Here is a 19882-nt window from a genome sequence, read left to right on the forward strand (position 1 = left end):
TCAGAAAGATTGTTTCTATATGTAGAGCACTTTTCAAAGCTCTTTCCTACATCTCTGCAAGCCATGGTGAACCTGGGTTTGGAGATGGCTGTCTCCTAGAAGGTGCAGAGTAGTATGAACTCTTCTTTCTAATAACAATAAATGTATGAGTTGGTTGGCATTCTTCCTTTCCTCCTCCCTTCCCTTCCTTCCTTCCTTTTTGTCTTTATTTTTTTTTAATGTGCTACATACCAATTTGTCAATTTTAGAGGGGTATATACCTTTCTAGTAACCCTATATCTCTGTCCTTAAAATTGCCCTTTTTCGAAATGGATTTATTGTCTACGTGTCCACACTAGTATTATTAGCACCTGATCCAAAATAATGAATGACCTTTTTAAAGTATTTATTCATTTATTTAAATAACTATACATCCAACATGGGGCTTGAGCTCATGATCCTGAGATCAAGAGTCGCATGCTCTTCCAACCCAGCCAAACAGGTGCCTCAAAATAATGAATGAGATGAAACTTGATGTTGTAAGATTTTGAGCTAGAACAATAGCCTTGTGTTTGTTTTGGGTTTTGTATATTGTGGTGGTCATATCTAGTTCAGTTATTTATTGCTTCAGACAATGCAGGGTTTTTTGTTTCTTCTGACACAATTTTTGTAACTGTGAAGGTGCTCTCTAATTATTCATTGAACAAACTTTGAACCAATGATAATTGTCTTATAAATACTTTACTATCTCATACAGCATCTAGCATAGTTCTGTGTATGTATTAGTCACTGAGTCAGTTATTATTTATTAATGTGTGCTCCCTATAAGTATTATACTGAGACATCTATTTCAAGATTTTTTATAAGTGGAGATCTGATTTTAGAATAGCAGAGAATATTTGAAAAATTAGCCATTTATAAACTATCAAATAATAAAATTTTATAATAAAGTCCCATGTAATAGATCTTGATGTTGGCTTTATTATAGGAATATATATTAATATAACTCATTTACGTGGATATGAGTTAACAGTTTCTTATGACAATCATATGTTTCTGGTGATTTCTTCAAGAATATGTATCAGTAATTTTTTTTGGAACAAAAGAGGAAAGAAAAATAATAAAATACATCAATTTATTTTTAGAAAGCTATGGTTTCATTTTTTTTTTTTTTAAAGATTTTGTTATTTGAAAGAGAGAGTGTGCACGTGCCCACATATACAAGTGGGGGAAGGGGCAGAGGGAAAGAATCTCAAGCAGGCTCCCTGCTCAGCAGGGAGCCTGACTCTTAGGATCCATGAGATCATGACCTGAGCTGAAACCAAGAGTCAGACATTTAACTGACTAAACCACCCAGGTGCCCCATGGTTTCTTTTTTCTTTCTTTCTTTTTTTTTTTTTTTAAGATTTTATTTATTTATTTGACAGACAGAGATTACAAGTAGGCAAGAGAGGCAGGCAGGGAGAGAAAGGAGGAAGCAGGCTCTCTGCGGAGCCAACAGCCCGATGTGGGGCTCCATCCCAGGACCCTGGGATCATGCCCTGAGCCGAAGGCAGAGGCTTTAACCCACTGAGCCACCCAGGTGCCCCTGGTTTCTTTTTTCTTTATTCTTCTTTTGATTACTACAGATAAGCCATTGAGATCTTTGGAAACATGGTAATTCTCCTCAGTCAAGCTTTCATTTCCCAAACCAGTATCAAACAATAGAATGAGATACTTCTACTCAAAGAATGACAACAACAACAACAAAAAACATAGGTTATAAATAGGTTCCGGGTTGGCGTAGTCAGTAGAGCATGCAACTTTTTTTTTTTTAAATGTTTTATTTATTTGAGAGCAAGAGAGCTGAAGGCAGATGCTTAACTGGCACCTAGGTGCCTGAGCATGCAACTCTTAATCTCAGGGTTGTGAGTTCAAGCCCCATGTTGGTTATAGAGTCTACTTAAAATGAAAACAAAAACAAAAACAAAAAAAAAACACCACAGGTTACAAAGTTCCGTTTTTTAAAGTAAATGATTGGACATCTTCAGTTTAAATGGCATGATAACATATTGTCAGTTCTGTATAATGTTACTTTCTTGCGGAAAACATTCATTTAACATATCTATAAAACTGATTTTTTTAATGGAAACAACCTAAACTTTTATAAATTTTTTTATTCTAATATTTAATTTAATATCTAATTTAATTTAATATTTAATTTAATTTAATTCTAAATAAAAATTTTTAAATTCTATTAACAGATGATGTATTGTTTGTTTCAGGGTACAGATCTGTGATTCATCAGCCTTACACAATTCACAGCACTCATCATAGCACATACCCTCCCCATTGTCCATCACACAGCCACCCCGTCCTTCCCACCCCTTCCCTGTCCAGAAGCCCTGTTTGTTTCCCGAGATTAAGAGTCTCTTATGGTTTGTCTCCCTTTCTGGTTTCGTCTTGTTTCATTTTTCCCTCCCTTCCCCTATGATCCTCTGTCTTAGTTCTCAAATTCCTCATATCAGTGAGATCATATGATAATTGTCTTACTCTGATTGACTTGTTTCGCTTATCACAATACCCTCCAGTTCCATCCTCGTCATTGCAAATGGCAAGATTTCATTTTTTTGATGGCTGCATAATATTCCGTGTTGTGTGTGTGTGTGTATATATATTTTAATATATATTAAACACATCTTCTTTATCCATCCTTTGATGGACATCTAGGCTCTTTCCATAGTTTGGCTATTGTGGACATTGCTGCATAAACATTGGGGCATTGGGGTACGTGTGCTCCTTCAGATCAGTGCATTTGTATCTTTAGGTAAACTGATTTTTAAAAAATTTGAGTGCTTCATTTCCTTGTTTTCTTTGTCAATGCCTCCTGTTAGAATTTGGCTCTGCCCTTTTGTTTTAAACTCTCCTTTTTAGTCCTTCTATATCTTTGAGTTTAACAGATATTCAAAGTAGATGCCAGCCAAGATGTAATCATTTCTTTCATCTTCACATTTCTCTTTATTTCAGTTGCCTTTTATTTGACATGTGTATTTTTTACATTCTTTAAACCAATTTTCTTATTTATTTTGTTCTTCAGTATGTATCTGCCTATAAGTAAACTGTTATTTATAACTACAGTTTTCATGTCTGCCAAATCTCTCCAGTATATAAATTGATTATCACTAAGTTCTTAAAAAGCTTTTGTAGAGTTAGTTTGAAAAAGCTGTTTTCTATAATTGTGTACAATTTCTGGAGTTTTACATTAATTGGCCTAACTTCTGTGCTATATATCTTGAAGATGGAAAAAGTGTAGGCTGTTCTCAAAATGTTGGAGTGAGAAAGTATGATGTCCTGTTGCCAAAAATAAGGTTATTTTCATACTGTCTCTGCTAGAACTCTTGCTTTAAGCATTTCCCTTTAAGTGAATTCCTTTTCTTTGTGAAGGTCTAGTTTTTTGAATAACTGCTTATCAAACTTTTTGTCAGCTACCACCTGGCTATTCTCATCCAGAATATTCACACTCAAACCACTTCTAGTTATTTGGCAAACATGATTTATTCAGTAGAATTTTACTCAATTCTGTTAAATAAAAATATGAAAAGTACTTATCATGAGAAATAGAACAATATTTATAATTCTTGGGGATTGATTCTGCATTTGAAAATTATATGAAGTTAAACAAAAAATGCCATAGTATTTAAATTGTTTGGCATTAGAATACCCATGCTATTAAGAAAAAGTTAACCATAAGAGTACTTTCCCATTTCTTCCTTTGTTCCTTCTCTCCTTCCTTTCTTTCTTCCTTTTTCTTTCTTCTTTTCTCTTTCTTTCTCTCTTCTTTCTCTTTTTTTTTCTTTTTTCTCTCTTTCTCTCTCTTTTCTTTCTTTCTTTCTCTCTCTTTCTTTCATTGAGCCCCATGCCCAAAGTGGGGCTTGAATTTACAACCCTGAGATCAAGAATCACATACACACTCTACTGACTGAGCCAGCCAGGGTCCCAAGAGTACTCTTAAACAAGGAGGAAGAACATTCTTGTACTTACATCTTGACAGGTATAATTAAAAATTTGGTAAATTTTGATGAATCTCATAAGCAATAATGTTTAAATTAAAAAAAAAAAGTTTGAAGGCGTCTGGGTGGCTCAGTGGTTGGGCCTCTGCCTTCAGCTTGGGTCATGATCTTAGGGTCCTGGGATCAAGCCCCACATCAGACTCTCTGCTCAGTGGGGAGCCTGCTCCCCCTCCCCCACTGCCCACTTCTCTGCCCACTTGTGATCTCTCTCTCTGTCAAATAAATAAATAAAATCTTAAAAAAAAAAAGTTTCAGAGTTCTATAGACTACATTTTATTTAGTTTTGTTTTTTTTTTTTTAAAGTAAACTCTGCCCCCAGTGTGGACCTCAAACTCATGACCCCAAGATCAAGAGTCATATGCTCTACTGACTGAGCCAGCTAGGTGCCCTAATTTCATGCAGGTTTTAAAGATTTTAATTAATTAACTAGTTAATTTAAGAGAGAGCACACCCACGCACATGTGGACAGGCACACACACAAGGAGCAGGGGGAAGGGCAGGGGGGAGAAGAGGGAAAAACAGTGTCTGCTCTGGGTATAGAGAACCTGCCTGGGGCTCAATATCACTACCTGGAGATCATGACCTAAGCTGAAATCAAGAGCCTCACACTCAACTGACTGAGCCACTGAGGTACCTCCTCATAGAGATTTTTAAAACACCCTCGAGGGGCACCTGGCTGGCTCAGTTGGTACAGTATGTGACTCTTGATCTCAGAGTTAAAAGTTTGAGCCCCATGTTGGGTGTAGGGATTACTTAAAATCTTTAATATTCATGAAAGTACCTTCAAACAATGCCAAGTACTATTTATGGGTATATATGTAGTAAAAATATAAAACAGTAGATGTAAAGGTTAAACACAGATTTCATGAGTGTGGTTACTTTTCAAGAAACTGGATCAGGGAAAGGGTCTAGATAAATTTCTGGGTGTGAGCATAACATTTAGAATATATTCAGAGCTATTTAAACCCAAAATATTATTTGTTAGATCTGGATGATGTGTACTATGGATAATGGCGTACTTTTTGGTGGTTTGGAAATTTTTGTATTAGAAAGGAAAAAAATCAAAAGGAAAAGTAAAATTAGTATTAAAGAAAATAAAGAAACAGACATGGTACATACTATGAAACTGAATAAGAGTCCTGGAAGAACAACTTCAGTGGCTCTTACAGAAGTAGAGGAAAATACAAAAACAATGAAATAGAATATACTGATTTGGGAGACTGTGTGTTCATAATATTACTGTCATTTCTGAAACAGATAAGACAAAGGAATGAAAACAGTTATCAAAGCATAAGTATTGTTTTCCTATTCTCAAAGAAGACCAAACTCTTTACATTGAAAGGATTCAATGAGTGTCAAATATGTAGTACAAAGAAAATGAGGTCAAGCCTCTGCCTTGGGCTTAGGTCATGATCTTAGGGTCCTGGGATCCAGCCCCACATGGGGCTGTCTGCTCAACAGGAAGCCTGCTTCCCCTTCTCTGCCTGCCTCTCAGCCTCTTTGTGATTTCTCTGTCTGGCAAATAAATAAATAAAATCTTAAAAAAAAAGAGAGAGAGAGAAAGAGGGAGAGAACAGTACTTAGATACCTGCTAATAAATTGTTGGGATTAAAAAGAAAAAAGAAAATTAAATCTATAAACATTTGTATTAGTCTACCATTCCCTGGTTGGTGAAAAGGAACTAAAATCAAGCTTTGCCTCTGATGCTCATTATGAGCTGTGCTAACAGTTTTGACACAAAAATGAAGATTCCAGGATAAAGGAGAAGCAAGGAAACATGAATTGGGTTTTTTTTTAGTGTATTTTAAAAAATTAACATATAATGTATTATTTGCTTCAGGGGTACAGGTCTGTGAATCATCAGTCTTATACAATTCACAGCACTCACCATAACACATACCTTCCCCAATGTCCATAACCCAGCCACCCTATCTCTCCCCTCCCCTAACCCCCAGCAATCCTCAGTTTGTTTCCTGAGACTAAGAGTCTCTTATGGTTTGTCTCCCTCTGGTCCCATCTTGTTTTATTTTTATTTTATTTTATTTTTTTTTAAAGATTTTATTTATTTATTTGACAGAGAGAGATCACAAGCAGGCAGAGAGGCAGGCAGAGAGAGAGGAGGAAGCAGGCTCCCTGCTGAGCAGAGAGCCCGATGCGGGCCTCGATCCCAGGACCCTGAGATCATGACCTGAGCCGAAGGCAGCGGCTTAACCCACTGAGCCACCCAGGCGCCCGCATCTTGTTTTATTTTTTTCCCTCCCTACCCTCTTCAACCCCCCTGCCCTGCCTCTCTAATTCCTCATATCAGAGAGATCATATGATAATTGTCTTTCTCTGATTGGCTTATTTCACATAGCATAATACTTTCTAGTTCCATCCACATTGTTGCAAATGGCAAGATTTCAAAACATGAGTTTTAAACTAGAAGCAGCAGTTCATTTGATAGTAAGAATTGACTTGATTCAGTTTATTACCTAAATGGTAAAGAAAATTAAAAATCACATATTTTTACATTCTCTTAGTTATTTGACAAACATATTCATATAATTTGAATTAATTATTTATATATTACTTTTTCCTATCTCCTGAAGGGTCAGGAATCATATAATAAATTTCCTTGGTACCTCCCTACTATGGGGAGTGAGGTAGCATTTTGGAGAGGATGGATCTTTTACCAGGAAAGCTATTTTGCATAATGCAGAACATTTAGGACCTCTGGCCATTGGACTTAAAGCATAACAAAGACCCCTCGGTCATTGTGACAAAAAAAACAAAACAAACAAAATACAGGCCTACATTGGAAATATTGTGGTGGGTTCCAGACCACAGCAATAAAGTGAACATCACAATAAAGTGAATCAAATGAATTTCTTGATTTTCCAGTGCATATAAAAGTTATGTTTATGTGATATTATAGTCTATTACATGTACAATAGCATTACATCTAAAAAGTAATATTCATACCATAATTTAAATATATTTTATTGCTAAAATATACTGATCCTCCTCTGAGCTTTTGATGAATCATTTTTTTGCTGATGGAGGGTCTTGCCTTGGTGTTCATGTCTGCTGACTGATCAGGGTGGTGGTTGCTGAAGATTGGATGGCTGTGGCAATTTCTTAAAATAAGACAACAATGAAGTTGACCTCATCAGTTAACTTCCTTTCAAGGATAATTTCTCTGTTGCACATGATGCTGTTTGATAGCACTTTAATCCACAGTAGAATTCTTTCAGAAATGTGATCAATCCTCTCAAACCCTGCCACTCCTTATCAGCTAAGTTTATGTAATATTCTAAATCTTTTGTTGTCATTTCAATAATCTTCACAGTGTCTTCATCAGGAGCAGATCTATCTTAAGAAACCACTTTCTTTGCTCATCTGTAAAAAGCAATTCCTCATCTGTGCAAGTTTTATCATGTGATTATAGCAGTTTAGTCATTCAGACTCTACTTCTAATTCTAGTTCTCTTAGATTTTTGCCACATTTGCAGTTACTTCTTCCACTGAGGTCTTGAACTACTCAGAGTTGTCCATGAGAGTTGGAATGTTCCAAACTCTTGTTCATTTCAATATTTTGACCTCTTCCCATGAATCATGAGTGTTCTTAATGGCATCTCAAATGGTGAATCCTTCCCAGAAGATTTTCAATTTACTTTGTCCAAATCCATCAGAGAAATCACTGTTTATGACAGGCATAGCCATAGTAAATGTATTTCTTAAATAATAAGACTTGAAAGTCAAAATGACTCTTGCATTTATGGGCTACAGAATGGATTATGTGTTAATAGGCATGAAAGCAGCATTAATCTCTGTTCATCTCTACCAGAAGTCTTGGGTCACCAGGTGTATTGTCAATGAGCATGGAATTTTTTTTTCTGAGCAATAGCTCTCAACAGTGGGCTTAAAATATTCAGTAAACCATATTGTAAACAGATGTGCCATCATCTAGATTAGTTGTTCCTTTTATAGAGTACAAGCAGAAGTAGGTTTAGCGTAATTCTTAGGGGCCGTAGGATTTTTTGATTGGTCAATGAGCATTGGCTTCACCTTGGTTACCAGTTGCATTAATTCCTAAGAAGAGAGTCAGCCTGTGCTTTGAAACTTTGAGGCTAGGCATTGACTTCTCTCTAGCTATGAAGGTCCTAGATGGCATCATTTTCCTGTATAAGACTGTGTTGTCTATGTTGAAAATCTGTTGTTTAGTATAACCACTTTCATTAATTATTTTGGCTAGTTCTTCTGGATAACTTGATTCAGCTTCTCCGTCAGTACTTGCTTCGTCTTGCACTTTTATGTTACAGAGATGGCTTCTTTACTTAAACCTCATGAACCAACCTCTGCTAGTTTCTAGCTTTTCTTCTACAGTGTCCTCCCCTCTCTCAGCCTTCATTGAATTGGAGAGAGTTAGGTCCTTGTTCTGCATTAGGCTTTGACTTAAGGGAACGTTGTATGGTTTGATCTTCTACCCAGACCACTAAAACTTTCTCTATATCAGCAATAAGGGTGTTTGGTTTTCTTATCATTCATGTGTTCACTGGAGTAGCACTTTTAATTCCCTTTAAGAAATTTTCCTTTGTTCACAACTTGACTAATTGACATAAGTGGCATAGGTTTTAGTCTGTCTAGCCTCTGGGCACACCTTCCTCACTAAGCTTAAATATTTCTAGCTTTTGATTGAAAGTGGGAGATGTGTGACTCTTCTTTTCACTTGATCACATAGAGGCCATTTTAGGGTTATTAACTGGCCTGAATAATACTGAAATTATCAGTATTATGTCACAGAGAATAGGGAGGCCCAAGGAAAGGGCAGAGAAATAGGGAACTGCTGGTCACTGGAGCTATCAGGACACACAAAACATTTGTCAATTAAGTTTACTGTCTTACTTTAACTTAAATATTTCATACATAAAATGAAGAGATGAAACTATTAAAACTAAAGTTCTTCTTAGTGTTCTATTTCTATGATTCGTGTCTAGAATATTTAGGGTGTTATTGCCAAAAAAGCCCAACCAACATTTTAAAATTTTTATTATGGGGGTGCCTGGGTATCTTAGTCGTTTGAGCATCCGACTCTTGATTTCAGTTCAGGTCATGATCTCAGGGTTGTGAGATTGAGCCCCACATCAGGCTCTGCACTCAGCATGGAGCCTGCTTCTCCCTCTCCCTCTGCTCCCCACCTGTAGTTCTCTATCTCTCTCTGTCTTCTCTCTCTCAAGTAAATAAATAAAATCTTTTAAAAAAATTTTATTGTGAAATATTTCAAACACAGACAAATATTGAAGACCAAGATTTAGCAGGTAGTACATTTTGTCATAGTTGCATTTGATTTACTTAAAAAAATGTATGTGTGCCTGCATTAGGTTAGTTAAAACTCCACTCCTTAATTATATTTCCTTTCCTCCTTAACCACAATTGATCACTCTTCTGAAGTGTGTATAAATCTTTTTTTAAAAATTATACCTACATTTTTAGTGCATATTCTATGCATCCATAAACAACCTACATTATTATTTTGAGTTATTTTACTTTATATGAATGATTTCATACTGCATAATGTCACCGTCCTCTCACATCCTTATGTGGCTGGTCACAAGAATCCTCACCCTCCTCTCACATCCTTGAAAATCACCCATATCAAGTTACTTTGTTCCTAAATTTTCTTCATCAGAAATTTCTTTTTGAGATAAAGCATTGCATTTCTCAAAAGTCGCCCTTTAAAAATTAATTAGCTTTTGAGAGCAGTCTTAGGTACAAAGGAAAATGACTTCTAAATACAGAGAGTTCCCATATATCCCAATCCCTACACAGGCAGAGCTGCCCTACTATTGATATCCTGCACCTCTGTGTTGCATTGATAGAACTGATGAACCTGCAAATACTCATCATCATCACTTAGAGTCCACAGTTTACTCATAGGTTCATTCTTGGTATTGTACATTCTATGGACAAATATATAATGACATTATCCACCATTATAGTATCATACAGAAGAGTTGTATTGCCCTAAAAATTCTCTGCTTTGCGTGGTCATCTCTCCCTTCCCCCACCTCCTGGCAGCCACTGATCTTTTTATTATCTCCATAGTTTTGCTTTTTCCAGAATGTCATATATTTGGAATCATACAATGTATAGCTTTTTCAGATTGGATTCTTTCACTTTCTGGTCTCCTCCAGAGTCTTTCCATGTCTTTGTTTATCCATCAGCTGAGGGACATATGGGTTAAAAATAGTTTGGGTGACTACAAATAAAGTCACTTTAAGCATTTAGATAAAAGTTTTTGTGTGAACATAGTTTTTATTACATGTAGGGCACTACCTAGGAGTGGGATTACATAGTTAAATGTTAAACAGACTTACAAGAAACTATCAAACTGTTTTCCACAGTGGCTGTACCATTTTGCATTTTCATCAGAGTTGTTTTCCCTCCTGTGACAGTATCCTTGGCAATACTTGGTATTGTCAAGGGTTTATTGTTTTGTTTTATTTTGAACTTTTGGTCATTGTAATAGATGTGTAGTACTATTTTATTATAGTTTTAATTTGCATATTTTAATGTGAAATTCACATTTCTCATGTGAAAACCTATTTGTCAAATGCCTATTTATTTATTTATTTATATTTAAAGATTTTATTTATTTATTTGTCAGAGAGAGAGGGAGAGAGAGCGAGCACAGGCAGACAGAGAGGCAGGCAGAGGCAGAGGGAGAAGCAGGCTCCCTGCTGAGCAAGGAGCCCGATGTGGGTCTCGATCCCAGGACACTGGGATCATGACCTGAGCCGAAGGCAGCTGCTTAACCAACTGAGCCACCCAGGCGTCCCTGCCTTTTTATTTTTATGTAGGGGAAAGGAATTAGATATAAAGATTGGTGGATCAATCTTGTCCTTGGCATGCTTCTAAGAAAAGCTGGCCCGCAGAGTTTTGCACATTAAAGGGCCCTGGGTGTCCAGGGATAGGGCATACTTTGCCCGTTTGACCTTATTACAAAGGACTAGTCTTTGTTTAAACAACAACAAAAACACCCCATAACTGGAGTCTCTCATTTCAGATATTTATGCCATAATTAGCTGGTATTTATTTTGTCACATTTTACTTTGTTTTTATGTAAGGAATGCTGCTTGAATGACTCTTTAAGCTAAGATTTTGTAGTACAAGACAGTTTCTGCCAGTATTCTTGAAGTACTGGTCAGAGGAGGTTAGGAAATTTGAATGCTTTTCAAGCTTTTAATGAACAAATGTTTGGTCATATGTATGGGTCATATATATTGATGGGTCGTATTGTATTCTGTTGGTAGAGCACATAGTCTTAATGTCAAGTTCCTTTTTGTAGACACCATACTTTATCTTTCTAGAATATTATTCTTGTTTTACTTTAAATAAACAAGATTCCTTTTAAAATTGAACATGTACACAGATGTGCATAGCAGTTTTATTTCTGATAGCCAAGAACTAGAAACTACCCAGATGACCTTTTTAAAGGGTGTAAAGTTAGATTGTAGTCCATCCATACTTTGGAATGCTACTCTCTAAAAAGTAATAAACTATTGATATATGCAGCAACTGGGATGAACCTCAAGGAAAATTTGCTCAGTGAAAAAAAGCCAGTCTCAAAAGGATGTGCATTGCAGGATTCTATTTATATAACAGTTGAGAAATAGCATAATTATCAAACTGGAGAACAGATTAGTGGTTGCTATATTTTAGGAATGGAGACAAACAGATGGTGATTATAAATCATTAACATGAGGGAGTCTTGTGATAGTACAGTTGAGTTCTTGATTTTATTTATTTTATTACTATTATTTTTAAAGATTTTAGTTATTCATTTGTTAGAGAGAGAGCCCAAGCAAAGGGAGCACCTGGCAGAAGGAGAGGGAGAAGCAGGCTTTCTGCTGAGTGGGGAGCCTGATGTGGAACTCGATCCCAGGACCCTGGGATCATGACCTGAGCCAAAGACAGATGCTTAACTGACTGAGCCATCCAGGTGTCCCTTGATTTTTTTTTTTTTTAAGATTTTATTTATTTATTTAACAGAGAGCACAAGCAGGGGGAGTGGCAGGCAGAGGGAGAGGGAGAAGCAGAGTCCCTGCTGAGCAGGGAGCCCAATGTGGGGCTCCATCCCAGGACCTTGAGACCATGGCCTGAGCTAAAGGCAGATGCCTAACTGTTTGAGCCACCCAGGCAACCTGAGTATTTTGATTTTGATAAAATGTTAACAGAATTGCATAGATTTGCAATGCATACACACAGTACTGCATGTAAAACTGGCGAAATCCGAAAAAGCTGTACTAATTGTTCTAATGTCAATTTCCTGACTTTGGTATGGTGTAGTGTTTGTGTGGAATGTTTGCACTGAGGAGAGAGGCATTAGACTCCATTCTGCATTTCTTTCCAACTACCTATAAGTCTCTAATTATTTAAAAATAAAAATTTTTCAATCAAAAAATATTTGATTCAACTACAAATACTCTTGTTTTTGAAATGTCTAAGTAAAACGTGGATATTTTTCATGAAAATTCAAATAATATAGGAGTATTTGGTAAAAAGGGAAAGGGGCAAATAGTTAATATTTTCAGAGTAGTTGGTTTTTTCCTTTCTCTCTTCCCCTTGTAAAAATAAAGAAGAATAATGATGTTGCTGATTTGATAAAACTATGCCATACCTTTACAGCCTACTTTCTTGGTAGTGTTGTATCATTGAGCGGGAAATTCAAGAAAGCTTAGTATTCCAGACATACGGTATCTGTTTCTGGAAATTAAATGCTGCATAGGATTAGAAAATACTGATCCAGGAAGCATATGTAAACAGAAAATGGTGACTTTATTCTCAGTAATTTGGATATGTATGAGGGAGAAAATAGTGTAATATTGTTTTTACACTCATACTATTTTTATAGCTTCATTTATTGTCAAGTGGTAGAAAGACTAGATGATTATTGCCTAGATTTTGTACCCTGTGAATGGGAATATGATATTGAGTAGATATGAAAAGTGTCTGTCCTTAATACTGTTGGGGATTTGTGCCATACAAAATGAGTTAAATAAACCTGATCTTGCTCTAGGAACAAATGAAGTTCACCTCCAGCTTGGTGTGGAGATACACATATAAACAGATAAAATATAACCCTAAAGTAATTAAGAGTAAAGAGCTTTGGAGCAAGAAAAAGTGACATTCTGGATATTGGGAACATGTGTATAAAGGCCAGGAAAGGTCTTCCTATGTTAGTGGGAACCGAGAATGGAGGAGTGGGATCAATCAGTGGCAAGAAGTTGATGGGTCCCAGGGCTTGCTTACTTATGAGGCACAGGAGGCATAGGGCAGGGCATAGGGCCCAAAGTATTTCTGGAGGCCGTTGATAATTTCTTTTAAAATCAGAAGGAAAAAATGAACTTTAAGATTGAAGAAAATGTTTTCATGTCTAATTTTAACATATTTCTTTATACCAATGCAGTTATAAAACGTAATTTTAAATATTATTATTAAAGATTTTATTTATTTGAGAGAGAGACAGAGATCACAAGCGGGGAGGAGAGGGAGAAGTAGGCTCCCTGTTACGCAGGGAGCCTGATGTGGAGCTCAGTCCCAGGACCCTGGGATCATAATCTGAGATGAAGGCAGGTGTTTGGCAGACTCAGCCACCTAGGTGTCTCTTAAATCTTTTTTTATAGAGGGAGGGGCCCATGAAAAAAACAGTTCCTCGTGCCCACAGAAATGATCATCCAGTTTTGTTGGTTCTTGATTGTGGAGGATCTTACAAACGAACTGAAGAGTTTGGATTTAATTCTAGAACATTAGGGACCTAACAGATTTTAAGTATAATCAGTTCTCTCTTTTTATGATACCTCTGTCAGCAGTTTGGATGAGACTATTTCTAGTTTAATGTGGTTATATTAAATTAGAATTGTTTTAGTGCTTATTATAAGCAAATATCACCTGTTTAAAATGAGAAGAACAATTTTAAAAAATATTTTATTTATTTACTTGAGAGAGAGAGTAGTGGTAGGGGAGGCAGGGGTGGGGCAGAGGGAGAGAAGACGACTCTGCTGAGTGAGGAGCCTTTCTCACAGCTTTATCTCATGACCCTGAGATCATGACCTGAGCCAAAATCAGGAGTTGGAAGCTTAATAACTGAGCCACCCAGGTGCCCCAAGGAGAATAATTTTTTTAAAGACCCATGTCTAATTACTGCTGTACCTGGTTAAGAGCATCCCTTAAAAGACATTGACCATAATGACTATACTTTGACCAAAATTTGTTTAGCTGTTGACCAATTTAGAATACCTGTGTAAATGATCAGGTCTGTGTATATGATCTGTGACAGTATAATGCTAGGCTATATTATTTCTTATCGTAATCTTTGCTTCATCCCTATTTTTCCTACATTATTTTTGAAGAATCCCTAGCTTTATACACAGATACTGCTGATACTGATCTCAACAAATAGCATTTAAAAAAAAAAAGATTTTATTTATTTATTTGTCAGAGAGAAAGAGCATAAGCAGTGGGAGTGGGAGGCAGACAGAGAAGCAGGCTCTCTGGATCAAGAAGTCCTATGAGGGACTCTATCCCAGGTCTCTGGGATAGTGAGCTGAGCCGAAGGCAGATGGTTAGCCAATTGAGCCACCCAGGTGTCCCTCAACAAATAGCGTTTTTTTTTTAAAAGATTTTATTTATTTATGACAGAGAGAGATAGCGAGAGAGAGAACATAAGCACAAAGGAGCTGAAGAGGGAGAAGCAGGCTCCCCGCTGAGCAGGGAGCCTGATATGGGGCTTGATCCCAGGACAATGAGATCATGACCTGAGCCAAAGCCAGACACTTAACGACTGAGCCACCCAGGTGCCCCAACAAATATCATTTTAAAAAAGATATTTATTTATATATACTTTTTATTTTATTTAAATTCAATTAATGAATACATAATGTATTATTAGTTTCAGAGGTAGAGCTCAGTGATTCATCAGTTTTATATAATACCCAGTGCTCATTATATCATGTGACCTCCTTCGTGTCAATCACAGTTACCCATCCCTCCAACAGCCCTCAGTTTCAACAAATAGCATTTTTTTTTAAAGATTTTTTTTTAAAGATTTTTTATTTATATTTATTTGTCAGAGGGAGAGAGCGAGCACAGGCAGACAGAGAGGCAGGCAGAGGCAAAGGGAGAAGCAGGCTCCCTGCCGAGCAAGGAGCCCGATGTGGGACTCGATCCCAGGACGCTGGGATCATGACCTGAGCCGAAGGCAGCTGCTCAACCAACTGAGCCACCCAGGCGTCCCTCAACAAATAGCATTTTAAAAGCTGCAAATACTGTTTTATAAAACTTTTCTTTGTTTTTTGACAAAGGGCTGTTTAGTTATAATTCTTGCTAGTATACCTTTATATTGCATAAAAATTTCCTGAATCATAATTTGAAAGAGTTACTGTTAAAATAGCAAATTATAATTGGTCTATACTAATGCCACTGTCACAAAATAATTCCTGAAAAGTAGGCTGATGTTATTTTTTTAAAAAGATTTTATTTATTTATTTGAAAGACAGAGATCACAAGTAGGCAGAGAGGCAGGCATAGAGGGGGTGGGGGAGGCAGACTCCCCGCTGAGCAGAGAGCCCAATGCGGTGCTCAATCCCAGGACCCTGAGATCGTGACCTGAGCCAAAGGCAGAGGCTCCACCCACTGAGCCACCCAGGCACCCCAGGCTGATGTTATTTTAAGAAAAAATTATTTAGTAAAAACTCAGGGGTATTAAAGATATGATTCATTTCCCTCTAATTTGTACGGTTATTGTTTTGACATTCATTTCAGCTTAGTAGGAGTGGGGTATGAAGAGGGATACCTAGGGGAGGTTGGATTTGTTTGTTTTTTGTCTTTTTCTATAAGGAGAACTTTACGTTTCAGTCATCAAATTATTTAATAATGGCACTAAAAGGGGCACCTGGGTGGCTTAAAGCCTCTGTCTTCGGCTCAGGTCATGATCCCAGGGCCCTGGGATCGAGCCCCACATCAGGCTGTCTGCCTAAGTGTGATCTCTGTCAAATAATAAATAAAATCTAAAAAAAAAAAAATAATGGCACTAAAAAATTTACACATGTTCAGGCCGTTAGCTACTTTTCAATTACAAAGGATATCTAAGAAGAGCAAAAAATTTTGTTCTAACATCTTTTTCTTCACAGAAGCATACCTTTTCTTTTTATATTTAAAGTAAATAAGGCAGTTTTATTTATGACTTCTTTACTTCCAGGTACAGTTAAATCTGTATTCATTAACTCAATATTAACACAAAATTCTAGTAAAAATAGATAACAGGTGAGGAGGGAGAAAATAGGATATCTTGGTTATGGAAAACTAGAGTTATTGAGTTCATAAATTCTGACCTTTCTAACAATCAAGACAAAAATGGAAATTGAGTGGATTGTGTAATTTTAATATGTGGTATTAAAGGTAAGAAGCACTTAACCCGAGTCAAAAAAAGGTTGGGATGCGTGGCTGACTCAGTTGGAAGAACATGTGACTTTTGATCTTGGGTTTGTGAGTTTGAGCCCCATGCTGGATGTAGAGATGACTAAAAAAATAATAAAAAATTTAAGAAAATAGGATGGGACAGGAAAAAGAAATTATGCCTTATAGATATGCTTTTTTATATCTCTAATACAGAGTTTTTGTTTGTAGTTTGAATCACTTAAGTATGAATCTTTGTGTTGTGTCTGCTTTGTATGTAGAAATATATTTGATTTTAATCTTTATAATCACTTGGTAAAGTTTGCAAATTAGGATAATCTGAGGAAATACTGGTATTAAATGTGTGAAATGATCTAGTAAATATAATTAAATTTATCATTAAATGAATTTTAATATGTGGCTACATGTTGCAGAAATATAGTTGAATCAAAATTAGGCCGATGTCCTAGAATTAGTTTTTATGAATAGGCTATAGTATATTTTTTTTGGCTATTTAGTTGTTATTGGTAGTATCTTATACAAGACTTCCTGAAATGGTTTTAAATATGGAAATCAAGTCACATTTATATTTTAGTGATTACTCTCTTTGAGTACTGAATTCAGCAATTATTGTCTGTCTCCAAATGGACGATATAAGATGCTTGAAGGGTAGAACTCTATATTACGTAATTATGAATACCCTATTTGCCTAGGCCAATACTTTGAAGGTGCTTCCTCTTGTAATAAATATGGCAGGTCATTGTGTCTAAATGGACTTAGGTATATAGTTCTTGGCTCTTTCATTTCTTCCCCAGAGTTTGGTCCTTAGTTCTATAGGTTCAGAAACATTATTTTCATAGGTCATCTCCAGTGCTAAGGTGTTAGTGAATTAAGCCATACTAGATAGGATATAAACCCAAAATTAATAAATAAATCAAAAGCCCGAGAGGCCATATATATATATATATATGTATGTATTAGACTGTTATTCTGGTTAGTCAAACCTTAGGAAAGTCAACTTGAAACCACATAAGGATCAGTTGTAGTTTTTGATAACCTTTTACTTCTTTGTTTTTCTCAGCAATGTTAATAAATGTTTGTTAGCTGATAAATTATGTGGCAAATATTCTATTGAAATTAGCTAAATCAGATTATGTGTATAGAAAAAGATTAACTAGAATTGAAAGTACACTGTGTTGTCCCTTCAGCATAACGTGTGACTGAGCATTTCTGTTTCTGGCTTTTATAGTGATATTTTTAATAACAAAGTCATTTTTTTTTTTGCCAATGAATATTGTTAGTTTTAAAAACAAATTTACTAAGGTATATTTTATATACCATGAAATTCACTCATTTTAGGTGACTGATTTTTTTAAAAATAAATTTACAGAGGTGTGCTGCCATTACCACAGTCTAATTTTAGAATATTTCCATCTGCCCAAAAAGAAATTATGTACCCACTGGTAGTGATTCTCCTCATCCGTAGTTTACCATACCCAATGATGTATGTTTAGCTTTCTGACTGTAAAGTTTTATAAAAGTGAATACTGCAGAATTTCCCAAAATTATTCAACCCTCTAGGTTTGTTAATTTGTTTGTTTTGAAGTTTTGATAATTTAAAGCATGGACATTGAAAATGATGGTTCTTTATTCATATACCTAAATTATTTAATGGGAGAGTAGTGAGAATAATTTGTGTAAGAAAGGATTGCTTTTGGGAAATCAGTTATCAAGCATCTTTTTTTTTTTTTTTTTAAAGATTTTATTTATTTGACAGACAGAGATCACAAGTAGGCAGAGAGGCAGGCAGAGAGAGAGAGGAAGGAAAGCAGGCTCCCTGCTGAGCAGAGAGCCCAAGGTGGGGCTCCATCTCAGGACCCTGAGACCATGACCTGAGCTGAAGGCAGAGGCTTAACCCACTGAGCCACCCAGGCGCCCCAGTTTTCAAGCTTCTTATTTGGAGGTGACAAATTAATGAACAGAAAGGAATTATTGAATAAATATAAATTACAAATGTATTTAGGTCTTGTTAAGGACTTAGTAGGGAAATTTATAGTCCCTTTCAAAAAGACTAAGATTTTGTATAATAATGTGTTGCCAGGGTTTTCATGAAATTAAATTTGTCATTCTTTTATTTATTTTAGCTTCTCAGAACCAAGAACGTCTATGCGCATTTAAAGATCCATATCAACAAGACCTTGGGATAGGTGAGAGTCGAATCTCTCATGAAAATGGAACAATATTGTGCTCAAAAGGTAGCACTTGCTATGGCCTTTGGGAGAAATCAAAAGGGGACATAAATCTCGTAAAACAAGGCAAGTAACACTTTTCTTACCTGAAATAACTTTGTGTTTCATAAAATTGAAGGTATCTTTTATCTAAAAAGGACCCAGAGGTAGATTAAACTTTCCCAGGAAAACAGTAAGTTTCGAAATACATATCCATGTATATATTCACCCATTAGCCCCAAATTTGTAGAGGGTAATAGGTTTTTAGCTTATTTTAATAAATTTTTCTTATTACAGTGTTAATATATCTTCATTCTACAAAGTTTAGAAAATATAGAAAACTATGAGAAAAACAAATGTCTACAGTTCCGTACTTTTTTTTTTTTTTTTTAAGATTTTACTTATTTATTTGACACAGAGAGACAGCAAGAGAGGGAACACAGGGAGGGGGGATGGGAGAGGGAGAAGGAGGCTTCCTGCTGAGCAGGGAGCCTGATGTGGGGCTTGATCCCAGGACCCTGGGATCATGACCTGAGCCGAAGGCTGATGCTTAACGACTGAGCCCCCCAGTGCCCCTACAATTCCATACTCTTACAAATTATTTTACATATTAGTTTATTCCCTGCAAGTATATTTTTTATGGATCTCTATGTTTATATGTATGTGGCCTTATTTTTCAAAATTAGGATGATACTGTATGTATAAACAATTTCATACCCAATATTTCCTATCTTAAATTATATTATGAACATTTTCCTATGTCTTTAAATATACTTTGAAAACATTTTTCAGCTCTGTACAATATTCCGTTGTATGCACGTATTGTTTATATGCAGTTTACTTACAGATTACTCTGTTGTTGGACAGTGTATTGTATTCTGGTTTTACTGTGATGCATAATGCTTCAGTGGACATCTTTGAATGTAAATCTTTCATTGTATCTGATTATTTCCCTGGAATAGATTGCAGAAGGTAGTGTTATTAGATAATAAAGCATGAATATTTTAAAGGCTCTTTATGAAAATTGCCATGTGGCATTCTATAAATGCTATATACATTTACATTCTTCCCAACAGTATATGGGAGTATTACTGAAATCTTGTTATGATAATATATTATTTTTTTAAACTTAGAACAGTTTAATAGATATAAACAAAAAAGAAATCTTACTGTTGCTTTATTAATAATT

The 19882-nt window shown here is 35.9% G+C and overlaps 1 protein-coding gene across 1 annotated transcript in view; it reads left to right on the forward strand.

Annotated features, from left to right (window-relative positions):
• Positions 1–19882, forward strand: part of BMPR2 (bone morphogenetic protein receptor type 2) — a 211954-nt gene that overhangs the window by 94962 nt on the left and 97110 nt on the right. The window contains exon 2 of the mRNA XM_044241330.1: positions 18610–18780. Coding sequence (XP_044097265.1) covers positions 18610–18780 — 171 coding nt within the window. The remainder of the gene's footprint in view (positions 1–18609; positions 18781–19882) is intronic.

Source organism: Neovison vison, chromosome 3, assembly GCF_020171115.1.
Source record: "Neovison vison isolate M4711 chromosome 3, ASM_NN_V1, whole genome shotgun sequence".
NCBI classification, from domain to species: domain Eukaryota; kingdom Metazoa; phylum Chordata; class Mammalia; order Carnivora; family Mustelidae; genus Neogale; species Neogale vison.